The 27,248-nt window shown below is 48.1% G+C and overlaps 1 protein-coding gene across 6 annotated transcripts; it reads left to right on the top strand.

Annotated features, from left to right (window-relative positions):
* The first annotated feature begins 359 nt into the window (after nucleotides 1-359).
* On the top strand, nucleotides 360-27,248 carry LOC116242363 (galactosylgalactosylxylosylprotein 3-beta-glucuronosyltransferase 1-like). Of its 6 annotated transcripts, XR_016471164.1 has the most exons (8): nucleotides 361-578; nucleotides 17,744-17,892; nucleotides 18,177-18,715; nucleotides 19,974-20,270; nucleotides 20,662-20,769; nucleotides 20,852-21,040; nucleotides 22,508-22,657; nucleotides 24,198-27,248. XR_016471164.1 is itself a non-coding variant. In XM_090150448.1 (6 exons), exons 2-5 carry the CDS (start codon nucleotides 17,781-17,783, stop codon nucleotides 20,746-20,748), a joined length of 1,032 nt encoding a protein of 343 aa, XP_090006574.1. In that variant the 5' UTR covers nucleotides 360-578; nucleotides 17,744-17,780; the 3' UTR covers nucleotides 20,749-20,769; nucleotides 24,198-27,248. The 6 variants fall into 6 exon arrangements, 3 of the variants coding, with proteins under 3 accessions (XP_090006574.1, XP_090006559.1, XP_090006563.1); XR_016471165.1 differs by lacking the exons at nucleotides 20,852-21,040; nucleotides 22,508-22,657 and adding an exon at nucleotides 22,939-23,009; XR_016471163.1 differs by lacking the exon at nucleotides 20,852-21,040.

Here is a 27,248-nt window from a genome sequence, read left to right as displayed (position 1 = left end):
TCCTGACAGAAGCCCCCTGGGGTTGCGGCAGCCCCGAACCCCGGACAGAGGGCAGAGCCGGAGGGGAAATCGAGACACCCAGAGTCTCGATTTGCGGGGGCCCGGCGCAAAGCTCGCACCGAGGCTCCTCCTTATAGCAGCCCGCTCCGCAGCGGGGCCGCTCGCGGCTCTCCCGCCGCCGACTCCCTCCGCTCCCGCCGCGCGGCGCCGCTCTCGCCGCCCCCTCCGCGCTCTCCCTGTCCCCCGCTCCGCGCTTAAGGTGGCGCGGCGGGATGCTGCAGCCGCCGGCGGGCCGCCCCGCTCGTCCGCCCCTCCCGCCCTGCCGGGGTGGCCTTAAATCGGCTCCGCGCCGCGCGTAACCGCACCGCTACTGTCGCCGCCGTCGGAGGGCGGCCCCGGCAGATCCGTCGCCGCCGCCGTCGGGCCGGTCCCGGCGCGCTGCCCGCCGCGGCGGCAGGACGGACGGACGGACGGACAGGCGGACGGACGGACGGACGCAGCTCCTTCGCCCGGCGGCGGGAGATGCTCGCCGGCGGCATTCCGGTACCGCGCCGCTTCCCCGCCACCGCCACCGCCAGGTGAGCGCCCGCCGCGGGGCTGCGGGCAGCGCCGGGGAGCGGGGGTGACCTTGCGGTCCCGGGAGCGTCGGGGTCCTCCGAGGGGTTGCGTCCCCGCAGCCGCCCGCCTCCCTCGGGCATCCTCTGGAGGAACCGGGGCTATTCTCCATGGGAGCGAGCGGCGCACCGGCAGCGGCGGTGGTGGTGAGGCTGGGGAGCCTCTCTGCTTCCTTCCGCCGAGCCTTCAAGCGGGATTTGGGGCCGGGATAGCAGGGGTGTCTGCCGGGGGATGCGCTGACGGGTTCTGCGGAGCACAGAGTTGGAGTGGGTGCTGCCGGGTGAGTTGGAAAGTGGGTTTTTATTCCCACATTCTCCTGTCGGTCCAGCTCCGGGGAGAGGAAAGGCAGCCCTCCTCAGCCAGCAGGTGTGAGGAGAAGTAGCTGGTCCCCCTGCACCTCCTCTGGCAGGCCTGCACGGGCAGTTCCCATTCACATTTGGGATAAGAGATGCGGGGCTCAGGTCAATACCAGCATCCCTAGCACAGCAGCAGTGCCCGGCAGTCAGTGCCATGCTGCAACTTGGAGCTCTCATAGCCCCACCAGCAAGTAGTGGAGCGCAAATGATGCAGCCTCTGCAGGTGCTTTTGGCATCCTGTGTGCAGAGGAGGCTTCCGTGCACAGGGCATCTATGCAGGGAGTACAGCAGGGTGCATGCTACTCTGGTCACCTGCCTGAGTTGGGCTTCAAATCTCATCTGGTGGAAAAAATGAAAGGTGAGGTTGGTGCCATCTGTCCCTGTGGGGGACAGATGGGCAAAGCTGGGAATGGGGACCACATAAGGAGTTGGGAGGTGGCTGCACAAAGCAGCAGGATGGGATTCCAGCAGCAGGGAGGCTGCCATTGCTCTGCAGTGAGACGGCTTGCTGTGAGTGCTGGGGGCGAGGCTGAGGTGGCAAAGAGGTTGCCAGGCAGGGGCTGTGTGTGACAGCCCATATCACAGCTGTCTGCTACCCAGCCCCTTCCCACTCTGCCCTGCAGCACAGTGTGGGACCAGGACAGCTCTCTGCGGGACTGGCTCCATCATTTCCTGAAAGCCATCAGCTGGAGGGATGCACGGTGTAATAGTAATAATAATTGTAATAATTGATAAACCATTCAGGCAACCTTGCAGTTCCACAGTGGTCCAAGCAGCTGTCAGGGAGTGCACTTGAGATGCAGTCACTGCCGCAGGGAAGGGTCTCAGCCTGACTTGCAAGGAACATAAGACATGGGATAGAAAGCAAAGCAGCTGGACTGGGGACTCCTGCTCAAATGGGAAGGGTTTTCAATGCGCGAAGCTCCAGCACCTTTGGGTTTTGTTACAGTGTCATTTAGGAAGACTGTTGCCTAGGGAGCTGTACAGAGCAGTAGTGTAGCTAAATGTATGCAAGAAAGAATACTTCTAGAGCATACAGCCCTTAAATTCACATGCTTTTTGTGGGCTGGGAACATCTCTATGACCAGCACATAGTGCTGTTCTGTGGCATCTTCCCAGCAGAGCATCTGAGGCAGCACTGGACAGCTCGAGGCTGTGCCTCCCCTGTACCCAGCACCCTTTTTCTTTGCCTGTGCCATGCTGGAGGCAGACCCCAGAATCTGTCTGTCCTCAGTGCTTGAGAGCAAAGCTGTGCCGATTAGGAGTGGATTCACTCCAGCCTTCCCCCAGGCTGCTTTCCTTTCCTCTTTTCCAACACAGTCCCTGATGAAGGTCACTACCCTGCACATCCCTGCTGGAGAGGAACAGAGAGCTGCGAGCCTTCCTGTGCCTGTGAGGGAGGATGGATTTGATAGGCTCCAAAGATGCCCTTTACTGAGCATGCAGAATTGCCCTGGGAAAGCTCTGTCATTATTCTGCAGTATGCACGCAGGAAAGATGATACTTGTCCCCTTCCTCCTCAAACTTAACTGTTCCTTAGAAAAGAGGAAATCTAACAAGGTGCTAATAGACCAGACTGGAAACCAGGTCCAACACAACTGCAGGGCCCTGGCAAAGTCTCACATCCCTCTGCCCTGAGTGTTCCTGGCCTCTCTGGTGATCAGCGTAAGGCTTAGCCCACAGCTCCCTATCTGGAGACCTCCAGGTGCTCTGCACACGTGATGGAGAGCACTCCTTTGACTACATGCAGAGCTGCTTGCCAGTATGACCACCCCGTCTTTACAGCAACCTGATAGCATCAGAACCAAGACAGCCCCAGGTTAGATTGGATCGGAGGGCTGCCTCTGTGAGAAGCAGAGCTCAGCCTAACGGGACTGCGGTTTAAAACCTGCTGCTGGTGTAACAGAATATGAAATATGGCATGCAGAGAAGACCTCTGGCTAACATCACCCTCTTCTCAGTCCCAACCCATCTCTCCAGGCTGTGATGTGCCTCCAAATTGCTCTCCAACCTGTGGTCGGTGACTTCATAAAGAACTCGCTCCTTTATCCTTTCACGCTGCTTTAAGCTGTGCAGGCTCGTAATTAAGAGCACTGAGAAGTCTCTTCCAGCTCCCTCTCAAGTGACATTAGTGCTCCCAGAGGTCTTCCCTTAAGAGCTCACATTCATCTGCTTTGCCCGTGTTCCTATGCGTTCAATCGGCCGCCTTGTTTGCTTCCTCCGCCATGCAGCACGGGGGGCTGAAAGCCTTCTCCCTGAGATAAAAGCAGTGCACTCTGCAAATTCCTCAAGTTTATAAAATGTGAACTAACTTTACCTAGGAGGGATGATTTCCCAGGGCTGTGACACAGAGCTGGGATTTGTAGCCCCAGCTTTTGCTTGCCATTTGTCTCTGCTCTGGGCATGTATTCCTGCAAGTGCCTTATGCGCACAGAGATATGCCTCAAGATGGGGCCAGTTAGCTCAGGGAGGAAAATGAGGAGGGACGCCGGGGTGAAAAACAAAGCACTTGTCTCTGTCAAACAGGAAGAATGTTTTCTTTTCTACATTACTTTTTTTTTTTTTTTTTTTTTTTTTGGAGGAGGAAGTCCTTCCTTGCAGTCAGGAAAATGCAAAAGGTAGCATTTTGGTGGTAAATATGTTTTCCCTTGCAGTGCATAGTGACATACGGAACTTTGCAAGGTGCTGCAGATGCTGGGTATAGGATTCAGGAAGAGACATTTGGATGGATAATAGATCATTCATCATCGGGTAGGACAGTCCGTCTGAAATAGATCTAAATCTTCAGGCTTCAACCTCTCACAGTTGTATGGCATAGGATTTCTTGTGCCTTCTGAAACAGACAACACTGATCAATGAGAGACAAAGGACAAGAGGAGATGGACATGCTTGAGCGAAGATTACCAGAGCATTTCCTATTTTCATTTCTATGCAGAAGCAAAAAATACATGTTTTCCTGCCTGCATGTTGACACTTAGCTCTTAGTAGGTTTGTTTTTCATCAACTGGAGTGGGTTCAGGTTAAGTTTTGATGAGACGTGAGCTGGTCCAGCGGTGCTCACGCTGCCGCTTCCCCTGCTGCTGCTGTTGCTTTTAAGAAGCTGCCAGCAGCCTGGCAACTTTGTGCAGTGCCAGTTTATGAGTAATGCTGCATTACAAAAGAAAACTGTGTTGTCCTCTTCTTTGGATGTTACCCCTTGGCAAGGAAAACGTGGACATTTATTCCCTGTTCAGCCTGCCTCTTGCCAAGCGGAGCACTGAGATTACTTGGATGGGGTTAGCAGTCAAACAATCTCTGCCCTGGTTACACAGCTGTAGAGCAGCAGCATTGTTTCATTCTGCAAGTTCACGATGGGTTTGCGTGTGGGAGTACAAGGCACATGGGAACCACGTTTTGCTAGCAAAGCAGGATCGCTCCCAGGCAATCCTGGTGTGGGAGGGCTTGGAAGAAAAGCCAAGGAGCAGGCAGCAGCTCACAGACCCTGCATGCCCTGCAGTGATGCTCTCAGTGCAGTGCTGCAGCCTGACTCCGGAAGATGCTGTCTATAAGGGCAGGGGTAGAGAAGTGGTCTAAGCAAGGTGCTCCCTGCAGGACAGATCTCCCCTGGCACCTATCAATTGGAGTGGCACAGACTATCCTGGCACAGCACAAGCAGAGGTTGCTGGTTTCTCTCCCCCTCAATGGCCCATAGAGTAGGACAGTTAATATTCCTCTCACACTGATCCTTCCTCATACTGAAAGCATGCTGTAAAAAGTGGTAAGGGACTATTTCTCCTATGGCTGTTGTATATAATGTATTGTTCTCTGCTTATGTCCGTAGTGTGCAATAGGCAGCAGTGCTGGGCTCCCTGCAGGAGTGACTACTTGGCTCCCTGACGGCCCAGCTGTGACCACAGCAACAGCAGTGCTGTTCATGAGGGTGAGCCTGTGTAAAGGCTGCCGCTAATGCTGGCTGAGCCCAAGTGGCAGCAATGGATCCAACCACCAGCAATGGACCCAACCATCCAGTCCTCCTTGCACTGTGGGGATGCAGGCCTTACTGAGAGGCTTTGTGCGCTATTTGGGCCCCTCCTGCCACCATTTTGCCCAGCCAAGCAGCCAATGGAGACCATGAGGGTGACCTTCACTTTCTCCCTCCTGCTGCCTTCCACCTCCCAGCACCCTTCCCCCAGCCCAAACCCACACAAAGGTGAAAAGAAAGGAGGCACCGATGGCTTGCCTCGATCTGCCAGCTTCCCTCTCCACCTCGGACATGAATGAGGCCCTTCATGTGCTCCTCGTGAACAAACACAGATGCTTTTGTTTGATGGGCTGGTGGGATGAGATGGAATTAACAAATCAGAGCGCCAGTGCTGTGCTGCCACATTCCTGCAACTTTAAAGCAGGATCACACACACACAAAAAAGCAAAATAGGCAATCTTCTCAGAGAGGGCTCTAATGCTCTGACCGTGCCTCTTGCTTGCTGTCAGGTATAAAGTTCAGTGGCCCAACCACAAGCCCAAGAGCATCTCAGCTGTTACACCTTGGACCAAAGTGACTCCTTTTATACCCACTTCTCCCTCCTCATAAGGAGTGTGGAGCAGCCTCAGAGTATCAGTGAAAGACTAGAGATAAAAAGTACCAAATACTCCTCTCAAAGAGAACTTTTACCAGTGTTCCTGTGAGCTTACAGCCCCAGGCCCTCTTTGCTCCTTGAAGAATGACCAGAAAAAAAACTTGCCAAGCTTTGCCTAAAATTGTTTTCTTTTTTGAGCCAGATAACAAGATTGTAACACCTCTAGTTGGCTACTGTCAGGTGTTGAGAGGCTAGGAGAATATCTTTGTTCTCCCTGCAATTAGCTAACCACATTACATGTCAGGAAGGAGCACTACAGATACTGTGTGGTCAGTATAAGCTGCAGCCCTAAGGGCTTAAACACTTTTCATTCACTTCAAGGGTTTTTTTTGTGTGTTTGTTTTGTTTGTTTTGTTTTGCTTTGCTTTGCTTTGCTCTGTTTGTAATGACCTTTGGCACTTGAAAATCGTTTTTCCAATGTACTTAAATGTTGTTGTGCTTATCTTACCTGTGGGGAAACTGAGGCACTGAAGCTGGTGAAATGATTTGCTCAGAACCACATACATGCACATAGCTGAAGATGCTACACAAAGAACTGAGAAATCTTGTTTCACAGTTGAGTGCTTTATCCTCTGGCTTCGGAGGAGGCCAGCAAAGACCTTTATCTTGCTTAGATGAGCGGATAGTCATTCCAAGAGGACATGGGGGCAAGGCTATCTTTCTGCACTAATACATGTCCTAATGAGTCCCGTTGCTAAGCGGCTGCAATGATAGATCATGCATCTTCTTCACTAAGCATTGAAATAATTTTTTAATCATTAAGGCTAATATAGAATCCTCGGAAACATCCAAATCTCACAGCAGGGTCTCAAATTAGCAAGCAAACAGAAAACAAATCCTGATTATCCCAGTGCACCTCCACAAAGCCCATAAACAGCATCTGCTGAAGTCAAATACAAGCCTAGCCAAGCTGGATCACGGGTCTGGGCTGGGCAGCATCAAAGGCAAGTTGGCAAATCCTTCTGTTCCAGGGCCCACAGCAAGTTTTCTTCCTCCTCCAGGCATGTGTGCCTGTTCCCCTTTCCTTTACAGCAAAAGTGACATTTCTAGCTTTTATGTTAGAATAGAATTCCTGGACCATTAAAGAAAACACAAATCTCTTCTTACTTGATACGCATCAGCAGACCTATTAGAAGAGAAGGCACAGGGCTTCATTAAAGTTGCTTCATTAGGATCTGTTCATCACTGCTGACCTCTGCACTGAGAAGACTTCTATGGGTCTGTGGGAATATAGGCTACCCCCAAGGACTCTTCGGGAAAAGGTAGTTAAAAGTTGGTCCTAAAAGTAGACCTCGAAAAGGGGTGGCACTCTCTTCTCTTGTCCCCCATTTTGATAACAAATTCCTTACTACTCACGTGTGAGGACCAGTATCCCCAGTTACAATGTTACCCTACTAGACAAGGGTAGCATCCCACCAAAAGCCTCTTCTGGGAATGCTGCAGAGGACCCCCGTAACCCTCCTGCTGATGTCTACTCAGGGGATCCCATTCAGCATTAGATAAGCTGCCATCAGCAAGTTTTGTTCACAGCCCAGCAAGCCAAGCCACACTGGGATTGTAGCTCTCTAGGAGCCAAACCAAGCCCTGTAGCTGTTAAGCACTGGTGCAGAATAGTCTCTAGATGTGATTTCTGCTCTTTTGTACTCCCTTGTGCACACCACTTAGCAGACAGCTAAAATCTGATACTAGCTAGTTCTCTCCTGAGCCCAGCATGGGTCCTGACCTAAGCATCAGATGACAAATACACGTGGCCTAGAAATTAGTTACAGCAGCAGAACCGGGAGGCCAGTTTCTTGGGTTGGCTCAGTTTGGGTAACACCCAGCATCCCTCTGTGGGGAGAGATTTAGTAAGCTGGAGTGAAGTCTCTTCACTGCAGGGAGAAAAGACTGTTCTCCAGTCAGATCCAGTTGAGGAAGGCAATTGTGAAAAGCAACCAGAAGTGCGCTCTGGGAGCAGAAGTGTATAGTCCAGCAAAGATAGTTGGCACCCCTGTTCTAAGCCATTCCTGAGCGTCTGGAGATCCAGTTTCTGGTGGTGCAGTGCCGTAGCTAGCAGCACCACTCTCCACAGGGAGCCTGCTCACTGACCCAACGCTCAGCAAGCTTTTAGATAACTAGAGGGCAGTTCCTCCTCCTCCACAAAGAGAGGCAGATTCACCCGCAGAGAGATTCGACTCCACCTCTGAGACTTACAGCAGCAGCCCACTTCTGTCAGTGAAAGGCTGCTTTTTATCTGGCCTGATGTTTCAGGGCAGCCTGATCTGCCTTTGAAGTGAGCTCCAAGAAGGGCTCCAAAAATGCCAAGTTCACCTCTCCCCGCTGGCCAGTATCTGCTTCTCAGATTTTCTGCCCAAGGCCAGCTGGTACCCCATGTAGAAGGGAGATGGGAAGGAGGGCGTTTCACCAGCATCCAAGTGTAGAGATGTAAGAGCTGAGGAGAGGCACTTCCTAATGTTTTCTTGCTGGTATTTGTGCAAAATCGAGCTCCAAGTTGAAGGGACAGGAAGAGCAAACAACTTACCATCTCAGAGGGTAGTGCCAGCCTCTCATTGCATCCAGGCCTGAAGCATACAGGTGCACAGATAAACTCAGAGGTACATATAGCATAGGCTGACCTCCCTCCCAAGAGAAGGTTTGGAGATAGCATGCAGACATCACCTCCAAACCAGGTTGCTTAAACTTGTGAGGAGCACAACATGGAGAGAGCGCAAGCCCTGTGTGCTCTAAGAGAGAGCAGAGTTTGTCTCTTGTGCTGTGAGATTGTCATTCCTCAGTTCCATAGTAGCCTTCTTTGCCTTCCCAACAGACTCATCTCTTTCGTTTCATTGATGCACAACATGGGAAAACATAAACCAAAACCTGCACCTTTTTTTTTTTTTTTTTTTTTCTGGAAGGATTGGATTTCTGTCAGATAGGAGTATTTGGCTTTTGCTGTTCCTCAGCTCCATCTGCTCATCAGCGTGCATCCACTGCTTAGCTGCTTTTCCACATGCTTTGCACAAAGAAAAACTTCTTTACATCAAGACATGAGGTGACTTTCTGGCAGCTGGTGCATAATTTAGATATTTTGACTGTTGTCCTGACTGCTCCGCTGGCATTCACCAAAGTAGAAAGTATACACATATGGATCCCTTGATCTCATATGTCCTGGCACCCAATTACGGACCAGTGGCAATAGCCCCTCTGTTAGGACAGTGAAAGACAGCAGAACACCTCAGCAGGATGCCAGCAATCACCTTTGTGCCACTTCTTCCCTTCACTCCCTTTCTTCCTTTTTTTTTCACCCACAAAAGGTAGAGAACAAACACTGCAACTTTCTCTCGATTTTTCATCCTGGTCTTTCGTTTAATCGAACCCAAGCTGTACAGATCAGCTGTGACATTTAAAGTACAAAACAAGCAGTGGACCATAACGTATATCTATTGCAAAAGAATTCTCTAGGTACCACTTTATTTCTTCATTCTCCATTTGTTTTTAAAAGCATTGGCACAACACTTGGATACCACACAGCAAGTGGCAGATCTAATGACTGCTGAAGATTTATTTGGAGGAAAATACCAAAATTAGCATTTTGGGCCATCTCTGCTAGTTGTGGAGCTGGCATATTTCACATGGCTCAGAGAGCCACAATAGCAGAAATGTCCATCAAGAAGACCAAAGCCCTGTTCTTGTTCCACCCCTAACTTCAACAGTGCCCACATGTTCTGGCGGTAATGCATGAGTGGTGGTTTGCATCCATTCCATATTATCCTGTGGGAAGAGACTTGGGGTTCTGGTGGACAAGAAGCTTGATGTGAGCCAGCACTGACCCGGATGGCCAACTGTATCCTGTGTTGCATCAAAAGAAGGGTAGCCAGCAGGGAGAGGGAAGTCCCTCCAGCAGGGAGATTGTCTCTCTCTGCTCTCATGAGTCTCCATTTTGTGTAATGCATCTAGGTCTGGGGCCCCAGCGTAAGAAAGATGTGGAGCTGTTGGAGTGGGTACAGAGGAGGGTCACAAAGGTGATCAGAGGGTTGGAGCACCTCTCCCATGAAGAAAGGTTGAGAGAACTGAGCTTGTTTAGCTTGGAGAAGGCTCAGGGGAGACCTCATTGAAGCCTTCCAGTATCTGAAGGGAGCTTACAAATAGGAAGGAGACTGACTTTTTACATAGTCTGATGGCGATGGGGCAAGGGGGAGTGGTTTTAAGCTAAAAGAAGGGAGATTTAGATTAGATGTTAGGAAGAAATCCTTTACTGAAAGGGTGATGAAGCACTGGAACAAATTGGTTGTGGATGCCCCATCCCTGGAAGCATTCAGCACCAAGCTAGACGGGGCCCTCAGCAGCCTGCTCTGATGGGTGGCAGCCTTGATCATGGCAGGGGGTTGGAACTGAAGGGGCTTTAAGGTCCCTTCCGACCCAAGCCATTCTGTGATTATGATTCTGTGATCTACAGGGTGACCAGCCCAGCAGTACACTGTTTTCATGATGATTTCATTGGTTGTGTAATCCAGCCAGCAATCCCAAATAAAAACAGGGGGATTGCTGCAGGTGCACTGCGCACATCATCTGCCTGCAGTTGTTTCTAAGCACAAAGGAAAGCTGCTGATTCTTCAGGGTGCACACATACAAGCATTAAAATGAATCACAGAATCACACAGAATGGCCCAGTTTGGAAGGGACCTCAAGGATCATGAATCCCTAACCCCCCTGCAACATGCAGGGCCACCAACCTCCCCATTTAATGCTTGACCAGGCTGCCCAGGACCCCATCCATCCAATCGTGAACATCTACAATGATGAGGCACCCACAACTTCTCTGGGCAGCCTGTTCCAGCACCTCACCACTCTCATAATAAAGAGCTTCCCCCTGACATCCCACCTAAATCTTCCCTCCCCCACCTTAAAACCATTTCCCCTCATCCTGCTGTTATCTACCCTTTAAAAGAGTTGACCCCCCTCCTGTTTATAGGCTCCCTTTAGGTACTGAAAGACTGCAATGAGGTCACCCTGCAGCCTTCTTTTCTTCAGGCTGAACAAGCCCAGCTCCCTCAGCCTGTATTCATAGGGAAGGGAGCTGGACTTGTTCAGCTTGGAGAAAAAAAGGCTGCAAGGGAAAGGGAAAATCATGCAGGAACAGAGAAACCCCGATCTTCAGCCCAACTCGGCACTTCCTTCCTCACGAAAATGTCAGTATTCCAACCAGTTTGAGGAAGACAGCAGTCTCCATCTCCAGTGTGTTTTAAATGGCACAAAGGCTGTTCCACTCATTTGCAGTACAACTTCAGCCAGAGCAGCTTCTCCTCCGGTTTCCTTTGCCCTACCTGGGAGCAACTGGGAAGTCCGGCAGGGAAGAGCATTTTGACGTTACCTTTGAAAGCAGGGGGAAAACGAGCTGTCTAAATCAATTGAGAGCATTCATTAGTGATTGTGCGTTCCTCTGGAGGTCCACGTTTGATGTCGTATTGACACACAGCTAAGATCAAAGCCCGTCTGCATCCTGGCTGCTACCAGAGGAACTGTGCTGGCCTTTGGGCCCCCTATCCTTACAAGGAGCTTGTGATTAAGGCGATATTTTTTTTTTTCTCCCCAAACAAGCACCTGTGAAATGTAATTATCTTTCAAATATGCCCTTTTCTCTGAAAAAAATAATTCCTTTCCATCTTTGAAAAAGCTCTGAAAGCAAACATCATGGGTTTTGCCTTTCTGCTTTTGTAAGAAACCTGTAAAATGACAGCTCCCACTCCTGCCAAACAGGCATCAGTTGTTAACGCAGTAGGGAAAGCTCTGGATGAAATGCACACTTTCAAACAATTCACTATTGGTTTTACTCCCCTAGAATTATTTTGCCTCATTGGAAAAAGAAAGTTTTTTCTTTTTTTCCTTTTTCTCTCTCTCTTTTTTTTTTTTTTTTTGATAATGTAGGTATTGGTATAAATGACGCCAATACATTGGAAATTGTTTTTCTATGACAGTCATTGGTGTCTAAAAAAGAGCTCAGTTCTGCCAGTGCTTGGCAGCAGGAGAGAGAAGTCGCAGTGTAAATACACAAGCTCCTTTCAGGAAAGGATAACTCCATGCAGATAGGTCTCTCGGGAGGGAGCTGGCTTCCCCAGGAGACATCTGGTCTTCCTGCTTCTGTTTGGACCCTAGCTGCCAATCTTTCCCTGGGTATTTCTGGCACCCCTGGATTATGGTTCTGCTTAGGAACAAGCTCTATAGACACAGGGAAATCAGAATTGGGTTGATTTCCCTCGCTGACACTCGGGGAAGGCAGCTGAGGGTTGTAAGGATTGGTTGTGAAGGACATTTGGGTCCAGACTGATTAAAAATAACCTGTTTTAGACCTCCTTTCTTAGGCATTTTAAGGCTCCCTGCATAGCTGAGCTTAGCAGACAAGTTCAAGGTCTAGTCTATATCAGAACTGGGTTATCTCCTTTCCTGCTGATAGCCCAGATAGTGCCTGGATACCCTTCATCTACCTGGGGACAACAGACTGAGCTGTCTCCAACATCTTGGCTCCCATGGGACCTCTCCAGCAGATTTAATTATCTTCCCCAGTGTTTCTATTTTGATGTTGTTGCTTTCTGCTTTTCTTAAATTTGGAACAAAAGCCGATATAAAGCATGACCGCTTGGCTTAGAGACAAGCCCTAGGATAAGGGACAAGGGCAGTGTGCTCTGTGCCCTGAGGAACTGCACTGTCTGCAGATCTGATGGCTCCAGGGCAGGAGGGAGATGCTTGATTTGGATTCATGCAGGCAGTGGAGGGAAAGGGGGATACACATTATGTTCCCCAGGTATGAGTCCGGCTTCTGGGCTGAATTAACAGCAGTCCCATATAGCAAGGAGATTGGAATTGGCAAGGGCATGACAAAGCTTTGTGCTGTATCTGAGGAAAATGTGGGGGCTTGAGAAGGGCTGCTGTTTCACCAGGAGTGACTCACTTTCCCTGGGAAGTTGTCCCTGCATGAGCCTGCATGCTGAGAGATGAGCTCAAGCTCGAAATCCCACAGCTGCTGGTAGCTTTGGTCATCCTGTCTTGAGAAAGGACCTGGCCATCCTTCCCTGTGTTGGAGAGTTACTTGCAGTTCTCTGGGGTTTGTCTCTCCTTTGGTTTTGTCTCTTCTTTGCTTTTTAGTCATGCAGTTCCAGTGAAGGTTAGGGGAAAAAAACACCACTTCCTGAGCAGAAGCCAAACCTTCCTTCTCCCCATGTTTCCACAAGAAATGCTGCTGGTGTGAGCCCATAGATGCTGTCCTTCAGATCTGTTCTTTCTGCCCAGCATCGATGCCGTGCCTGCAGACCTGTTTCAGGGCTGGAATCCCACTGCTGAGAAATGTCCTGTGGTGGCTGTGCTTGTGCAGTAATTACCCCTGCTTATCCCAGAGCAATAACCCATTTCACCCACCTCCGTGCTTCCCTGGATCCATCCTCCCACTTTATTGAGCTCATCTATAACAGGCAGGAGGCTGCCCAGTGCAGCATCCTTGCTTGTCGCGATTTTAAGCAGTACTGAAGTTTTAGCTGAAGGCTCTCATGGACCCGAGGGACTGCGGGAGAGGGGACAGCAGCTTCCTGTGGATTTCAGTAAAGCACAGACAGAGCCATTGCTGATCACCACAAATACCGGCTCTGCCATGAATTATGCATTCCTTGTTTAAAGAGAGGTCGTTCTCATTAATAATTGAAAGCTCCCCGCTCTGCCTTCAGCATCACATCTCCCACACCGGGAGTTAGGGAACTCATGAAATCTGCATGGACTTCCTCAAGGTGGCTAGGGGCTGATGGGGAGAGGCAGCAAAACGCAGGCAAAACAAACTCAAAACCCCGTTGACAGTTTTGGCTCATGAAATGAGGAGACATCTGTACCCTGCAGGCAGCTCTGCTCCAGTTCTGCCCCTCTCTGCTCCCCACATCCCCATCCTTTTCTGTTCATTTCTCCTGGGATATGCAGGAAGGGCTGCAAACAGTTGCAGCTAGTTTGCTTTGGGTGCTTGCCTAAAAAAGGCTCTAGGCTCATTGGCTGGATGTTCCTAGGGACAGTTGGAGCTGTAAAGTTTGTCTCTTTTGGAAAATAGTGTAGAGCCTGTGTCTCACACTGCAGCCAGATAGTCCTGGGACTGGGGCTGGTCTTGCATTCAGGGGCTGCAAACCCAGGTCATGCAGACTGGCTACTCTGAACCAGAAATCATCTTTCTTGGGCAGAGAACTCTTTGAAGGGTGTAATTCTCATGCAGAATCAGGCAGGCAGGGAGCAAAACTGAAATCTCAGAGTTCCCAAGCTCTGTGTGATACTAACAGACAGAGGGACTGGTCATGTGTGATGCTTCGAGTCTCAGCCAGATCATGCTCTTCACACCAGGCTGGGGAATCTGAACTAGGGCTGGGCTCTTCTGTGTGCTTCTCTCTTTACTCTTTTCCCAGTCCTTTCAGATTAATTCCACCTACGTCAGCACATGGGCTTAAACAGAGATTGGATGCTGTTGTGTCTCAGGAATTGAGAAATCTGAGAAAATAGCATGAGCCAAGAGTAGCACCAGAAACATTTTGTCCCTATCATGCTCACTTTGTGCTCTGTGTGTATGTGTTTATTTTTATCGGAGAACAAAAGATTGATGGATGAAATTAAGTAGAGAGATGTGTAATTGGAAAACAGCTCAAGAAGGCTACAGGCAGAATATTGAAGGCATCCATCAAACATCCAGCTAACGTTATTACAGGTGTGTAACACAAACAAGGGCTGCAGGAGACACTAGTTAAAAAAGAAGAGGGAGGAGAACGGGGAATAGGCAGGATGGGGGAAATAGCAAGGGAGGAGAAGAGTCAACAGGAGAGTACAATCAATAATACTCGTACTGCAGGCACATCCGAAGGCTCCTGTTGGGATCAGTGCAAGACTGTGCGAGCGCATTAAGAGACAGTCCCTGCCCTCTACAGCTTAAAGCCGGGAATTACGAGATGATTGCTGGAGATTGGTTTAGGTGATCACAGATTTTTCTTGTGATCTTGAGCCTCATTTAATGGGATCTGCTCTGAATGGGTTTAAAGGCAGAAGGAAAGTAGCTGGTTGTGCCAAGAAAACACAGGGTAATGCCTGCCAGCCAGGCATGCAATTAATCTGAGCCACTTAGGGGACTTTGTTTTTAATTATAAAATGTAGGTAAAAATATGTGCAGTAAACCTCCAGAAGCCCCACTGGGGCCATCAGTAAGCTACCCAGAGGCATTGGCATGTGGCTGGGTTTTGATGCTGTGTTTTCAAGAGGATGGGCTGATGCTTTAATGGACACTTTGAGGGAAATATTCCACGTGGGGCAAACAAATGCAAAAGATTTTTGTGTGGGGATGAAGAGAAGGCAAAAGCTAAAAGTATCAGTAGGCAGGGCATTCTTGTAGTCCTGGAAACAGGGAAGAAGAAAAACTCTTAAAGACTTAGAAAAGGAAGATGAAAAATATATAAAGGAACAAAAGAGCATAAGCATGATGGATGCAGGGGGCAGCAGGAGGGGAGAGGAGATAAGATCTTAAAGAGAAAATATCATATCCCAAGGTGGATTTTTCTGAAAACGCGATTAAAGTCAGACTCCCCTGTGAGGTTCACAAGGGATCTGGTGCTTTGTGTGAGGCTTAACTTCTTCAGCACTGCATGTTGCAGAAAAGCAATTGAGAGAAGGTGCACGTAGAAATAAATAAGAGCACCAGGGGAATTGCACACACAGGCAGCATCTCTGCTTGTTTGCAGCATTTGGGAAGCATGAAAGGGGCTGGATGTGAGGAGGAGGGGAAAGAACTAGAAAGGGAGTCTGCGCTCCTCTGTGCTCTCTTGGCAACACAGCTGTCACAGCTGCCTCCTCTTCTTCCCTCCAGGAGTGACCTGAGCTGCACAGAAACTGTGCCTATTTAATTAAGGCCTTTTATCAAAGGGAAGAAATGGTGGCTGCATGATCTAATGCAGGGCCATCTGTAATTGTAGGCATCCCAGAGGAAGTGAGGAGCCAGGGTGGACCTAACACATCTGCTGCCATTCTGAGATAGTGCAGAGCCCTCCTTGTCTGTTAGGGCCTCGATTTCTTTGGTGGCACTTTTGCGCACCCCAATCTGCTTTCCATAGCTTGAAAATAGATGACGAACCAGCACAGTGTTCCCTGAATGCACAGTAAGGGGCATTAAGGATTATCACTGGTGGCTGTGTTTCTTCTCACGCAGTTGTCTAAGCACAGTCCTTCCCCTAGGCTGAGCCTAGATGCAGGGCAGGGAATTTCCTTTGAATTCCATGTGCTGTATCTCTTAGAAGAGTTTGGTTTTAGATAACTGGCCCTCAGTACACCTTGAAAGCCCACTACGGAACTGGAATTTAAAGCCAATCCTTTTGAACCTCCTTCCCTTGCTTTGTATGAACATGATGCCATAGCCCTTCTCCCTCAAACTGCGTTTGGCCTAGGAGAGCAAGAGGGCCTGGTGGGCTGTGCCATACAGTAGCTCTCCAGTTCCCAGGGTGTGTGGCTGCAGTTTCTCAAAAGAAATCTCTCTGCAGGAGACAGATGGAAGTTTTATACTCCCTTCAGCCTCTTAGTGAGGAAGTCCACCAGGAGGAGTACTTGGCATTAGAAAGGAGTCCTAGAGGAAAATGATTACAGATGTTACCAATAAGGACAGAGGAAGAAAATCTAGCAATAGCATATCTCAATCAAACATCAGGCAACATGTTTAGAGAGAAAACAAAAAGTCTTCAGATGGCAGCTCTGTGCTATTCAGTTCTCCCACTGTTTTGCAGCAGTAGAAGTGGATCCCTCTTTCTGAAACACTGCTTTGGTTTCTGGTGTGTGGGAGATTTTGTACTGATAAGAGAGACTAAAGCAGAAGCTAGAAGTTGGAGGAGAATGTTCCTTCCTGGCTGTGCCAGAGCCATACAGAAGGCACCATATGCACTAAGTGAGCACATTTGATGCTGGCCTTCCAGAAATCATCCGTGGGATCTCATGCTCTTATGACCATACACAAGCTGTTAAGGCTCTTGCAAACAGGAGAACCAGGACTGGGCCCTCATCATCTCCTGACTTTACACAATATTGAGTTACATCCCTGAACAAATAGCTTGCAGAAGTAATTCAGTCTGTATTTTTCAAACTAATCATGAATGTTGGGTATTTTGTTGAAGGCATGCCTACCTCAAGCAGCCACAGATCTCATTTCCAGGCAGACTGACTTCTTATTAGTCTTATTGACTTAGAGGGAACAGAAAGTGCTCAAGAATCAAGCACAGGGCTACTATAGCTCGGGCCATCTATAAATAAGCCACCTCTTGTTACTTATTCCTGATATTTTTGTCCTTAATTTCTCTTTATTTTCCTTTAGTTTTTCTCACTTTATAGAAGTAGCTTTGAAAACAAATGTTAACTGTTTCGATTCCCCAGATCTCTTAGTCACGTGCATTACAGAAATACTAAGAAAGAAATTATTCTGAAGTCTGTAATTTAATCTAAATTCTGTAGTGACCAAATATGGCAAACCAGGGGTAGAAAAGGACGTGAAATAATTAAACTTGCAGCAAGCATCACCAGCACTGTGAAATGACTGAGGCAAAACTTAGCATGCTGTAATGTGCATCTCTGATTGTAGCAATGCATTTGTATAAGGAGGATGAAATAAAACTGCAGGTCTGAAGGAGGTGCTGGACATCTTGACATTTTCTGTTTCTGCCCACTTGCTTATGCAAGAATGCAAGTCTTGCACGTAGCTTTTAAAAAGCCTACGAGACAAGCATATTAAATGCTCACCTCTAAGCTCAGGAATGAATATTCCCCCTGGAAAGGGAGCAAGTAACAGTCCTTTCTGGTCTCAGATTCTGCAAGGTGAACTCTAAGTCAAGGACAGTGGGTTCGCTGTGGGGCTGCAGGAGGTGCTTTACAGCAACATAAACAGATAAATAACTACTGTTCAGTAGCACAGGAATTGGCCAGGGCAATTGGATGATGGTTTAGGCCTGTAACTTTAATGGGGCTCTTTGTGAATCTAAACTTAGATGAATACTTTCCTGGATCTGAACCCAACATTTATCATGCTTCCCTCCAAGCAAACTGAACATTGTCTGTTACTTGGCCTGTAGACTTAACTCTCCTAGTGTTTTTTTTATTACTGATAATTCAGAGTTCTTACTCTTTCCTCTGTTCTGAAAGGTAGAGAGATGCCTGGGTATTGGAAGCTCTCTGCAGCATGCTGAGGAGACGAAACCTTCTTACTACGCTCCTGATTGTCTTGCCATGGGCTCTTCTCCTAACCTTGTGGCACCAGTACCCAACCACCCGCTACCTCAGCCTGCTGAGAAGTAAGTGCAAGAGCTCTGCTGTCAATGTGCTTGTGGTTGTGACGATTGTTGGCGTGAGCCCTCCATAGAAGACTCACTCTCATGGGAACAAACTTGCCTGCAGTACACACCCAATTTTTTCCTAAGAGTATGTTAAACATGCTCCTTAGCTTAGCTTTAGAGAGAGAAATGTGCTGAGCACTGAGTTCAGAAAGATAGGTCCTCAGCATCCCCCTGGAGAGGAGGCAGCTCTGCAGCGCTCAATTCTCTAATGTCTTTCTTCTTCCTTCCTTCCTTTGTCTCAGAAGACACAGATGAGAACGTGACCTCTAAAGCTCTCCTCAATGGTACTTCTACACTGAGAGAAGAAGGCTTCCCGTCATGCATTCGCCAGCAGCAGAGCATAGGGGTGACGCCTAAAGTCATCCAGAATTATGTGTATTCCAGGCCTCCCCCATGGTCAGACACCCTGCCGACCATATTCGTTATCACCCCTACCTACACTCGGCCAGTGCAAAAAGCTGAGCTGACCCGGCTGGCCAACACCTTCCTGCATGTACAGAACCTGCACTGGGTGGTGGTGGAGGACTCACCCCGGAGGACCAACCTAGTGTCCAACCTGCTGGAGAAGGCAGGCCTCAATTTCACCCACCTCAATGTGGAGACGCCCAAGAGCCTGAAGCTGGGGCTGTCCTGGATCCCATCCCACACTCCACGGGGAACACTGCAGAGGAACCTGGGGCTTCACTGGCTGAGAGACAGCTTCAGCAACACAGCACCACCAGAAGGGGTAGTGTATTTTGCTGATGATGATAACACTTACAGCCTGGAGCTGTTTGAAGAGGTAAGAGCCATAAAAAACAATACAAATGCAAAAGCCTCTTAAGGACAGGAACTACCTGTAGGTTGTAGGCCTCTAAGACCTTTAAGACAGGGCTACCATGTGGACTTTAGTCATTAACTGGGAGGTATGAGCTGTGGCAAGCTGCCTGGAGCCCTTCTACCCTGGCGCTCTGTGGGACCTGGGTATAGGGCAGATATAAGCCTACAAACCCACAGTTATGCTGACCCAGTAGCCATCCTCTGAAGGGCTGAAAGAGCAAAGAGTACATCTGCCATGGTGGAGGCTGCAGATGTGAGTAGCCGCTCACATAACATTGTTCCAACTGCAGCCTCCTTTTGCCAGGTTTGTTTCCATAGAGATCAGAGTATATATACCCCAGAATATGTACCTCTCCTCAGGGGGAGCTGACTTGATTTAAATAAGCACTAATGATAAACTTCTGGCAAAGCATAAATCTGTGCTCTGGTGGGAGTGTGATGAGTAGGGGGTACTAGAACAGTTTGCTGACTTTCTAATAGACTTTTTGTCCTTTCCTGTCCTCCTGAGTTCCAGCCACCACAGCAGAGCTGTGCCCCTGGGATCATAGAAGCTTGCCCAGACTTTTGTTGGAAATCTGGCTTTTGTGAGATGCCAAGTCTATCACAAACTTGCAAAAATGATTATTCAGTAAACTCCCTTGTCACCAAATTAAGCCAGGCTGTTATACGCCAGTCAAAATACCATGTTATGCCTCAGAACACATTTCCAGTTTTCAGAATTTTTTAGGTGGCTGCTAAGCTCATCCTTTTTTATTTATTTCCAAGTCTTTTTTATGGCAATTTCAGTAATTTCAGTTGCTCTTTTAAGAAGTAGCTGTGGATGGAAGGGCAAGGGTGAGGGAAAGCTGCAGTAAAGGAGGACAAAGGTGCATCGGTCAGGGAGGGAGATTACTTGAATGAGGGTGGAGTGAGTGAAGTTATTTACAAAAAATGATAAAAGTTCAGATGAAATCAGAAAACCACAGGTTTTCCCTCTTACAGAATCATAGAGCCATTTGAGATGGATGGACCTTTAAAGGTCATTTAGTCCAACTCCTTGCAATGAGCAGATTGGATTGCTCAGAGCCACTTTCAGCCTGTGCTGCCTAGAGCTATGCAATTGCAGACGAAGTCAACAAGGAAGTACAGGTGCCAAAGAAAACAGAGGATGGCATACTAATGGGCTGGGAAGAGCATCGTAGAATTGCATTGTCACAGCACTGTTTCCTTCTGCCACACAGATGCGCTACACAAGGAGGGTGTCAGTTTGGCCGGTGGCGTTTGTTGGGGGGCTGCGGTACGAATCTCCAAAATTGAGCCCAGCTGGGAAGGTGGTGGGATGGAAAACCGTCTTTGACCCTAATCGGCCCTTTGCTATTGACATGGCTGGATTTGCCATCAGCATCAAGCTGATCTTGGAAAAGCCTCAAGCCAGTTTCAAGTTGGAGGGAGTTAAAGGAGGCTACCAGGAAACCAGTCTGCTGAAGGATTTAGTGACTATGGATGGGCTGGAGCCCAAAGCAGCCAACTGCACAAAGGTGAGCAGGACAAGAGACCTGGAAAATATATCTCCCTTTCTAAATCCTGGCAGCTTTCATGGCCTCCTGCCATGCCCTATTCATCTTTCCCTGTGTCTGCTCTGTGCCAGCACACCTCAGCTCCAAACTGTGCCAGACAGGCATGGCCTGCCAAATGCTATGCAGATGAGAGGCTCAGGGAGTGCTGAGGAACAGCTAGTGCCATGCACTCTAATAAAGAGCCTCTTCCATGCAATTCATGCTTAGGAGACCCAGGAGAAGGTTGACTAGGGTTTTGGTCCAGAATGCTCCCTATTACCTGTCAGTGTTTCATACACCTGTAAAGCCTCCCCCAGACCCTGTCTTGATTTCTGTTCTCACACATCTGAGCCCTGAATTTGGTTCTCTTTAGGTGTTGGTCTGGCACACAAGAACTGAGAGGCCAACTCTGGTTAACGAAGGCAAGCGTGGATTTACAGACCCCAGGGTGGAGGTGTAAGCAGAGAGACAGCTCCCCAGTGTGAGTACCCTTGTCTTTATTGGTTTTGGCAAGGCAAATAGTCTGTACATGTTTCTTTATTTTTGTTATTATTTCTTTCAAGACTGCATATACGGTAGCCCTGATATCTCCCTTATCATGTCACCCTTTGCACAAGAAGTGGATCCTCATCTTTACTGCCTGTCTGCATTCTGTGTGCATTTAAGCCTCCATGCAGTCTCCACGGAAGCTTTGCTTGCATACAGGCAGAGAGAAAAACAACAGAAGAATCTCATGGTTTACGTCAGCAATGGTAGGCCACATTCCTTGCTCCCCAGTTTCTGACAGGTTCAAACTTCCTTTCATGGGAAATTATTCTGCAATGAATGGAAAGAGATCATTGCCCCATCAGCCTTACCACCTCTGCAATGCTCCATCTATCCCATTCAGCTTCTATCTCACATGAACTACCTTGGTGTGGATGCTGCATGGAAGGGTTGGTGAGACACTGAGACCATTTCAAAACAGGAACCTATGCAGACTGTGATGATTTGAGGAACTCGTTATCAGCATTACCAGAGCTAGGAATACATCTGCTGATGAGGGAAAACAGTGAAGGCACTGAAATTGCCTACATAGTCCACAGACCAAAGTTCAGCAGTAGGAGGAGGGATTATAGCATCCTCCATAGGTAATGGTAGGAATATGTAAGAGTACAGTGATGTGTTCTTAGAAAGTGATGATGGACAGACTTCAGAGGAGCCATGACCTCCTCTATCAGCTGTCATCCTTTCTGATCTTAACGTCTGCTGTTGGCAGATTCCTACCCCAAATGTTCCAAAAGAATAAAAGTTGCCAACTAAGGAGGACCAAGCTCTTTCTGTAGCGATTTCTACTTGTAACCAGATAGAGGATGCTGAATGATTTACTCCTGCTTTGGAAGATATTCTAAGGCTGCTTTCAGTCCTGACCCCAGTATTCATCTGAGCTGTACTGGGGAGGAAAAACTGATTGCTTTTTTATGGACAATTGTGCATGTTTCAATTTCTGCACTAATCTGGTGTGTGCATTGTTTGTAGCTGCATACAGCATTTCCACATTAACCTGTCATCTTCCAAGTGACAGCCATACAAGGGGCAAAGCAATCCCTGGACTGGGAGTCAGCTGCCTAAATGCAGAACCTGGTGCCACCCAGGAACCCTGGGGCATCCTACCTGACCTTCCTGTAGGGCACAAACTCTATCATACCTGCTAGTTTTTCATAAAAATCTCAAATTTCCTAGCAAATGTAAAATCATGCTAGACCTATGCTTAGGCAGCAGCACCTCTCTTAACCTTACTTTTGTGCGATCCATTACCAGTAATGGGTTCATATTACCATTGCCATACTGGGTCTGCTGTAGACTAAAGCTGCAATTGTCTAAGTTCAGTTCATAAGGACTCCAGTTAACTCTGTAAAGGATGAGCAGGTTTAACAGCACTCAGACAGATGAGGTTACTTGCCAATTCTTGCCTGATCACTAGAGGAGGGGGTAACTGCTTCATAACAAGCACAGAGAGTAGATATGATGTTTTAATGAATGCAGCATTTATGTGTCTCTCTTTCATCCTCACCCCATCTCCATGGCCAAACACTCAGCCATCCTCCATAAGAAATGCCAAGCACCTACTCTAGATGCTCATGAGAATGGCTCTCTGTAGGTCATTTGTTGTGGGAAAGGGAACTAACTGGTGTAGGACTTCGAGACACTGCCACTCATTTACCAACACCCTTTTCCAGAGCCATTCTCTCCTGTATCTTCAAGCCAGAACCTGCGCTCAGTCAGCTCTGTGTATTTTAAAAGAGCTTTTCCAGTTGCATCAGTGGAGAACACGCCCACAACCATTCCTGCACCATCATTTGTCCTGTGAGGCAGCTGCTTCGACCCAGGTGAGCAGGAAGCATCCACTCCAGGAGACACCTCCAAATTAAATGTGCTGCCTTGAGAAGCTTAGTGGATGCAGCTGAGAGCAGTCAAGCAAAATCATGAGCTTCCACACTCACACTCCCTGTGAAATTTTAAATTGACACCTCTGCTGACAGTTATACTGAATTTTGGAGGCTCTTACTATCAAGGCTGCTGAGCTTCAGAAGCCTGACAGACACAATCTAGATGAGCTAGTGCTGAGAAAATAAGTATAATTCATCCCCTGCGAATGTTCTGTTGTTAGATGCAGTGGGGAGAACGTTTCTGTCTTTTTCTCCTGGGAGCTTGTCCTCATTGAGGATCAGATCAGGCCAGGTGAGTCCTAGACCCTTCAGAAACCCTTTCCCCCTTAGCACTTGTGGATATGAGCCAGGCTTTGGTGCTTGTGGGTTTTGGTGCTCTATTAATCACCAGTTAGACCACATACATTGTTTCTTGGCATGTGTTCCTGCTCTCTGGGTTGCCACAGATGCATTGTGAAGGGATCTGCTGATTATGTAAACTGCAAAGATCAGGCTTCAGCAGGTACTGCATAAATAGTGGTTATTTTGTCCCAGCTGGAGCCTGCTTTCTTCTTTGCCAGCATTCCCACCGCCCTTGGCTGTGTCTAGCTGAACCATAGCAGTATTTGTGAGTCATGGGGAGAATACTCCATCAGAGCAGATCTACAGAGAGGGGAAAATAAGTCATGTGGCACAGTTTGCCTTTTCATGAGAACAAAATGAAAAAGGAGTGCTGAATGTTTTTTAAAAAAGAATTTTATTCCTTAAACTAGAGTTCTAATTTTTCCACCCTGAGAACCATTAGGGCCAATCTGGGATGTGTTGGGATTGAGGATCTTGGGTGAGATCTAAAACCTCTCCCAGTATACGTCTTTGCAAACTGTTTTGAAACCAGACCCCATAGAAAAATAGACTGTGGCTTCTGAGAGCAGGAGGTGGGGGTTAATTTTGCTCTCTATCTTTTCTTTGCTAAAGCCTTGAAAACTATCATTGAAGCCTGGCGTTATAAAACTTACTTGTTCTTTTTGCTATCATGTGTTTACAGCCATCAGAGAGAGATGAGCTCACTTAGGACTCCTGCTGCCTTGAGATTTTTGGAAATAGGGAAAGAAACTCACCTCCATTTCAGAGCTTCTAGACAGATTGAACAGGGTTCTTCAAATCTTATCTTCTTTCTTTAGAAACAAACAAAAAAGCCAACAAAAAAAAAGAGGTTGAGATAATGATTTCACTGGGGAAAAAAAAACCCTTCAAAACCTTTTACTAATTAATAAATAGAACATCCCTGCTAGGACTCTGCAGTGCAAATAGAACAAACAGCATTTTGGCCGTATCCCCAGCCTGCAGCTGTAAGGTTGAGAAACCTGGTTAGTGATGCTGCCTAGTGTATACCTGAGCCAGGAGACAACTCTCCTTGAAACGCCTCTCCTGCCCTGATCTACTGGACATGATGTTGAGATTTCTATCTCTTTCTTACCTCACTTTGTGTTTGTTTTAACAGAGGCAGCGGGCAGTGATTGTTCTGAAGCTTGCTGGCAACCACAACAACTGTGTACCCTGCCTGTTCTACCACTGGAGGATGCTAAATGCCCCCACATGTAGCCACATCAATCAGCTCCTGCTGCCCAGAAGGTGGCAATGAGCAGGGAGAGAGTGGATATGCTCCCTGTGATCATACAGCTCTCCACTTTGACTCTGTGTACTGGCTCCCATTCCCTGGCTGAGAGGCGTGCCTCCCTTCCCTTGTGGGCACTGTGCTTTTAACCATTCATGAAACAGAAAACGTCTTAGATTTGATCTCCATCCCTGCTGTGCCAGCATAGAGGCTGAAATCCACAAAGGGTGCAGGTGCCTCTGAAGATCCCTCTTGGCATACTGTGAAACTTGAGCTTCAGGACAGCAGCTGTGAGCTGCTGTGGTTCAAGGACAGGAGTTGTTGCAAAAGCACAGATGTGGATCTGTCAGTCTGAGGTATGCTCTCAGTGAGAACAGCTTAAAAACAAAGCTAGCCTGAGAGAGGCTCCCCCTCGGATACACGCATGGATCAGCTTTCGGTACTGGGGAAACAGCTGTGCTGGAAGCCCTCATTTTGGGTTTAGGAGTTCAGAAGTGCCTCAGCTGAGAACTTGAACTGCCCTAACTGCAGGTTGTGTTGGAAGATGCTGTCCCAGTTCCCAGGCCGGTGCCCTCTGGATGAAGTTTGTCTCCCACTCAGGGTGACCTGGCAGGTACTGCACCTCAGAGGCCATGCCTCCATGTCCCAGTGTGGGAACAGCAAGCAGGGGCAGAGATGAATGGTCCTGAAAACTTTGTTCCTGCTGCAGCACCGTTAGGCACTTTAGTAGCCTCAACTCATGAATACAGAGTTGTTCTCTAAACCTCCAGGGAGGAAGACACCTTTCTGGAGTGGAGGTGGGTGAGAAGTGCTTAGGAAAAGAACGCTGAGCTTTAACTCGTCTCCTGTGTGAACATCAAGAAATGTAGAAAAGAGATCATCATCGGGAAATGTATCTTGAGCACACAAATGTCAACATTTGCTATGTCACTTGTCAAGTTTCCAGTTGAATTCTGATAGCACGTTTGGCCCTGAGAACAGGGAGAAAATACAGCATTATTTAGAACGGTTTTCCTTTCCCTTGATAAAATAGGATAGCCTGGGTAAAGGCAGCCTACAGACAAGCAGGTGGCAAATGAGGACCAAAGGAAGGATGCACTGGGTTAAAAGCACAAGCGTTTGTACCATGTGTGCATGGGGAGAAATGTCTCTCTGACTTTTTGCAGGAAGATTTCCTGACTGACCCAGAAACCTCTCTGAGCACACCTTACCAACCATCTTCGCTCAGGCCATGAGGAACAAGGCTTCAAGCATTCAAAATGCATCAAGGATTTGATAGACTGAAAAAAATCATGAGCAATCAAACCGCCCCCTGCTCAAGAAACTCTGGGCTGGCAGGATACATTTATTTGTTGATTTATTTATACTGCAATCTTTTCTGCCTGTTCTTTGTTTCACTTTGTTTTTTAACTTAGGTCATCTGACATACTCATGAGGAAAGAACAATTCCCCTCTCACCCCAGACGCTCACAGAATAGCAGAGCTTGGCATTCACTTCTGAATGTCTTTATGCTTCTTGCTGTCTGGGGTTTCTTTACAATGGCATCCTAAGCTGGCAAAATAATCAGAAACACAGCAAGGAGGGAAGTACAGCGAAGGGAACTGTTATTCCTTTATGCAAGAGACGTGGGTGGCACTAAGTTTCTGGCTCCTGAGCAATCATGGTGAGGTAAAAACATGTGCGAAGGAGTGCCTCAATCAAGTAGATAGTCCCCATGGGATCTCAGGAGGCATCCGTGAAGGGGGGCTCTTGGAAGGATATCTGATTGTTGATCTGTGTTCCCATAGTGGGGAACTAGCATGCAGACATCCTGCTGTGGGAGTGAGATTAGAGTGCATAAGGGGCCAAAGGGAGTGAGATGCATCCCAATGGGGAGGAAGGCATGAGGAAACAAGGAGTAGGCAGAGAGCAGAGAGAGGGTGGCTGTGCTCAGTGTGGCCTGGCCTCCCTGCAAGCTGTCTCAGCACTGAAGAAGTACTGAATGGGCCATAAAAACTGTGCCTTTTTGTGACCCCAGAAAGGTCTTTACACAGCAAGTGTCCGGCATATGTGACCTGGGTAGCATGGAGGAAGCCTGGCTCCTGCCAAGCACTTTTCATTCTCTGTTTGTCAGAGCTTCATGCCCTGGCCTCTCTGTGTGAGGTAATGAATGGGCCTTGCACTCTAGTGGGTGTTGCTGACCCATCCCTGCCATTGGGCAGGAAGGCTGGCTCAATGATCCCACTCACCATTAATAGAAGACTGTCCCCTTCTTTGTGATTTTAGTCCATGAGCAAAGAGCAAGAGAATAAAGGAATCTATTTATGATCTTCCATTTTCCCCTCCCAGATGGGTAGGGATTCTGCCCGAATGAAAAGGAGGGGATGTGGTAATTAATTCCCTGGCCTTCAATATCAAGCGTATCCTACTTGGGATTTTGATGCTACAGGTGGATGTTTGTAGCAAGGGTATGCTCCCATTGCAAAGGACACCCCCACATGCATATGTGCTTTTAGAGATGATGTCTCTCTGCATCCCTATAAAAAAGTAAAATCATTGTTCCTATTTTTCCCCCTGGGGCCCCGGATTGCAGTGATAGGAGCACACTGTCACTCAGTTCTGCTCTGAGTTGCTCACAAGACCAGCCCTGCCACACCAGTCTCACATCAGCCTGACCGTATGGAAGAGGGATTCTGTGAATCAGGAAATTCTGCCAGATGCTAAATTGTATAGGACTGAGACTTTGTATGGACTGTGTGGCTGCACACAGCTGTTGTTTCAGGCTAACAGATGTTCTGAACACTCCAGCACAAATACTCTTTTTACAAATACCCTGTAGAGCAGACTAAGGACACCAAGGACTGCTGCCAGGCAGGGTGCAGCAGCAAAGGGTAGGTAAGGACAGACAGCACAAGTTCAGAGGGCTCTTTGCTAGCAGAGCTCAGCAGAAGTTACAA

The sequence above is a fragment of the Phasianus colchicus genome, chromosome 1 (genome assembly GCF_987193195.1).
Source record: "Phasianus colchicus chromosome 1, bPhaCol1.hap1.1, whole genome shotgun sequence".
NCBI lineage: Eukaryota > Metazoa > Chordata > Aves > Galliformes > Phasianidae > Phasianus > Phasianus colchicus.
This window is presented reverse-complemented; position numbering and strand designations above follow the sequence as displayed.

Excerpts from the sequence above, each read along its gene's own strand:
- LOC116242363 (XM_090150433.1), top strand. The coding sequence starts at position 17,781 with ATGCTGAGGAGACGAAACCTTCTTACTACGCTCCTGATTGTCTTGCCA. Across the intron at positions 18,716-19,973 it reads GCCTGGAGCTGTTTGAAGAG|ATGCGCTACACAAGGAGGGT; the intron begins GTAAGAGCCATA and ends TCTGCCACACAG. Across the intron at positions 20,271-20,661 it reads AAGCAGCCAACTGCACAAAG|GTGTTGGTCTGGCACACAAG; the intron begins GTGAGCAGGACA and ends GGTTCTCTTTAG.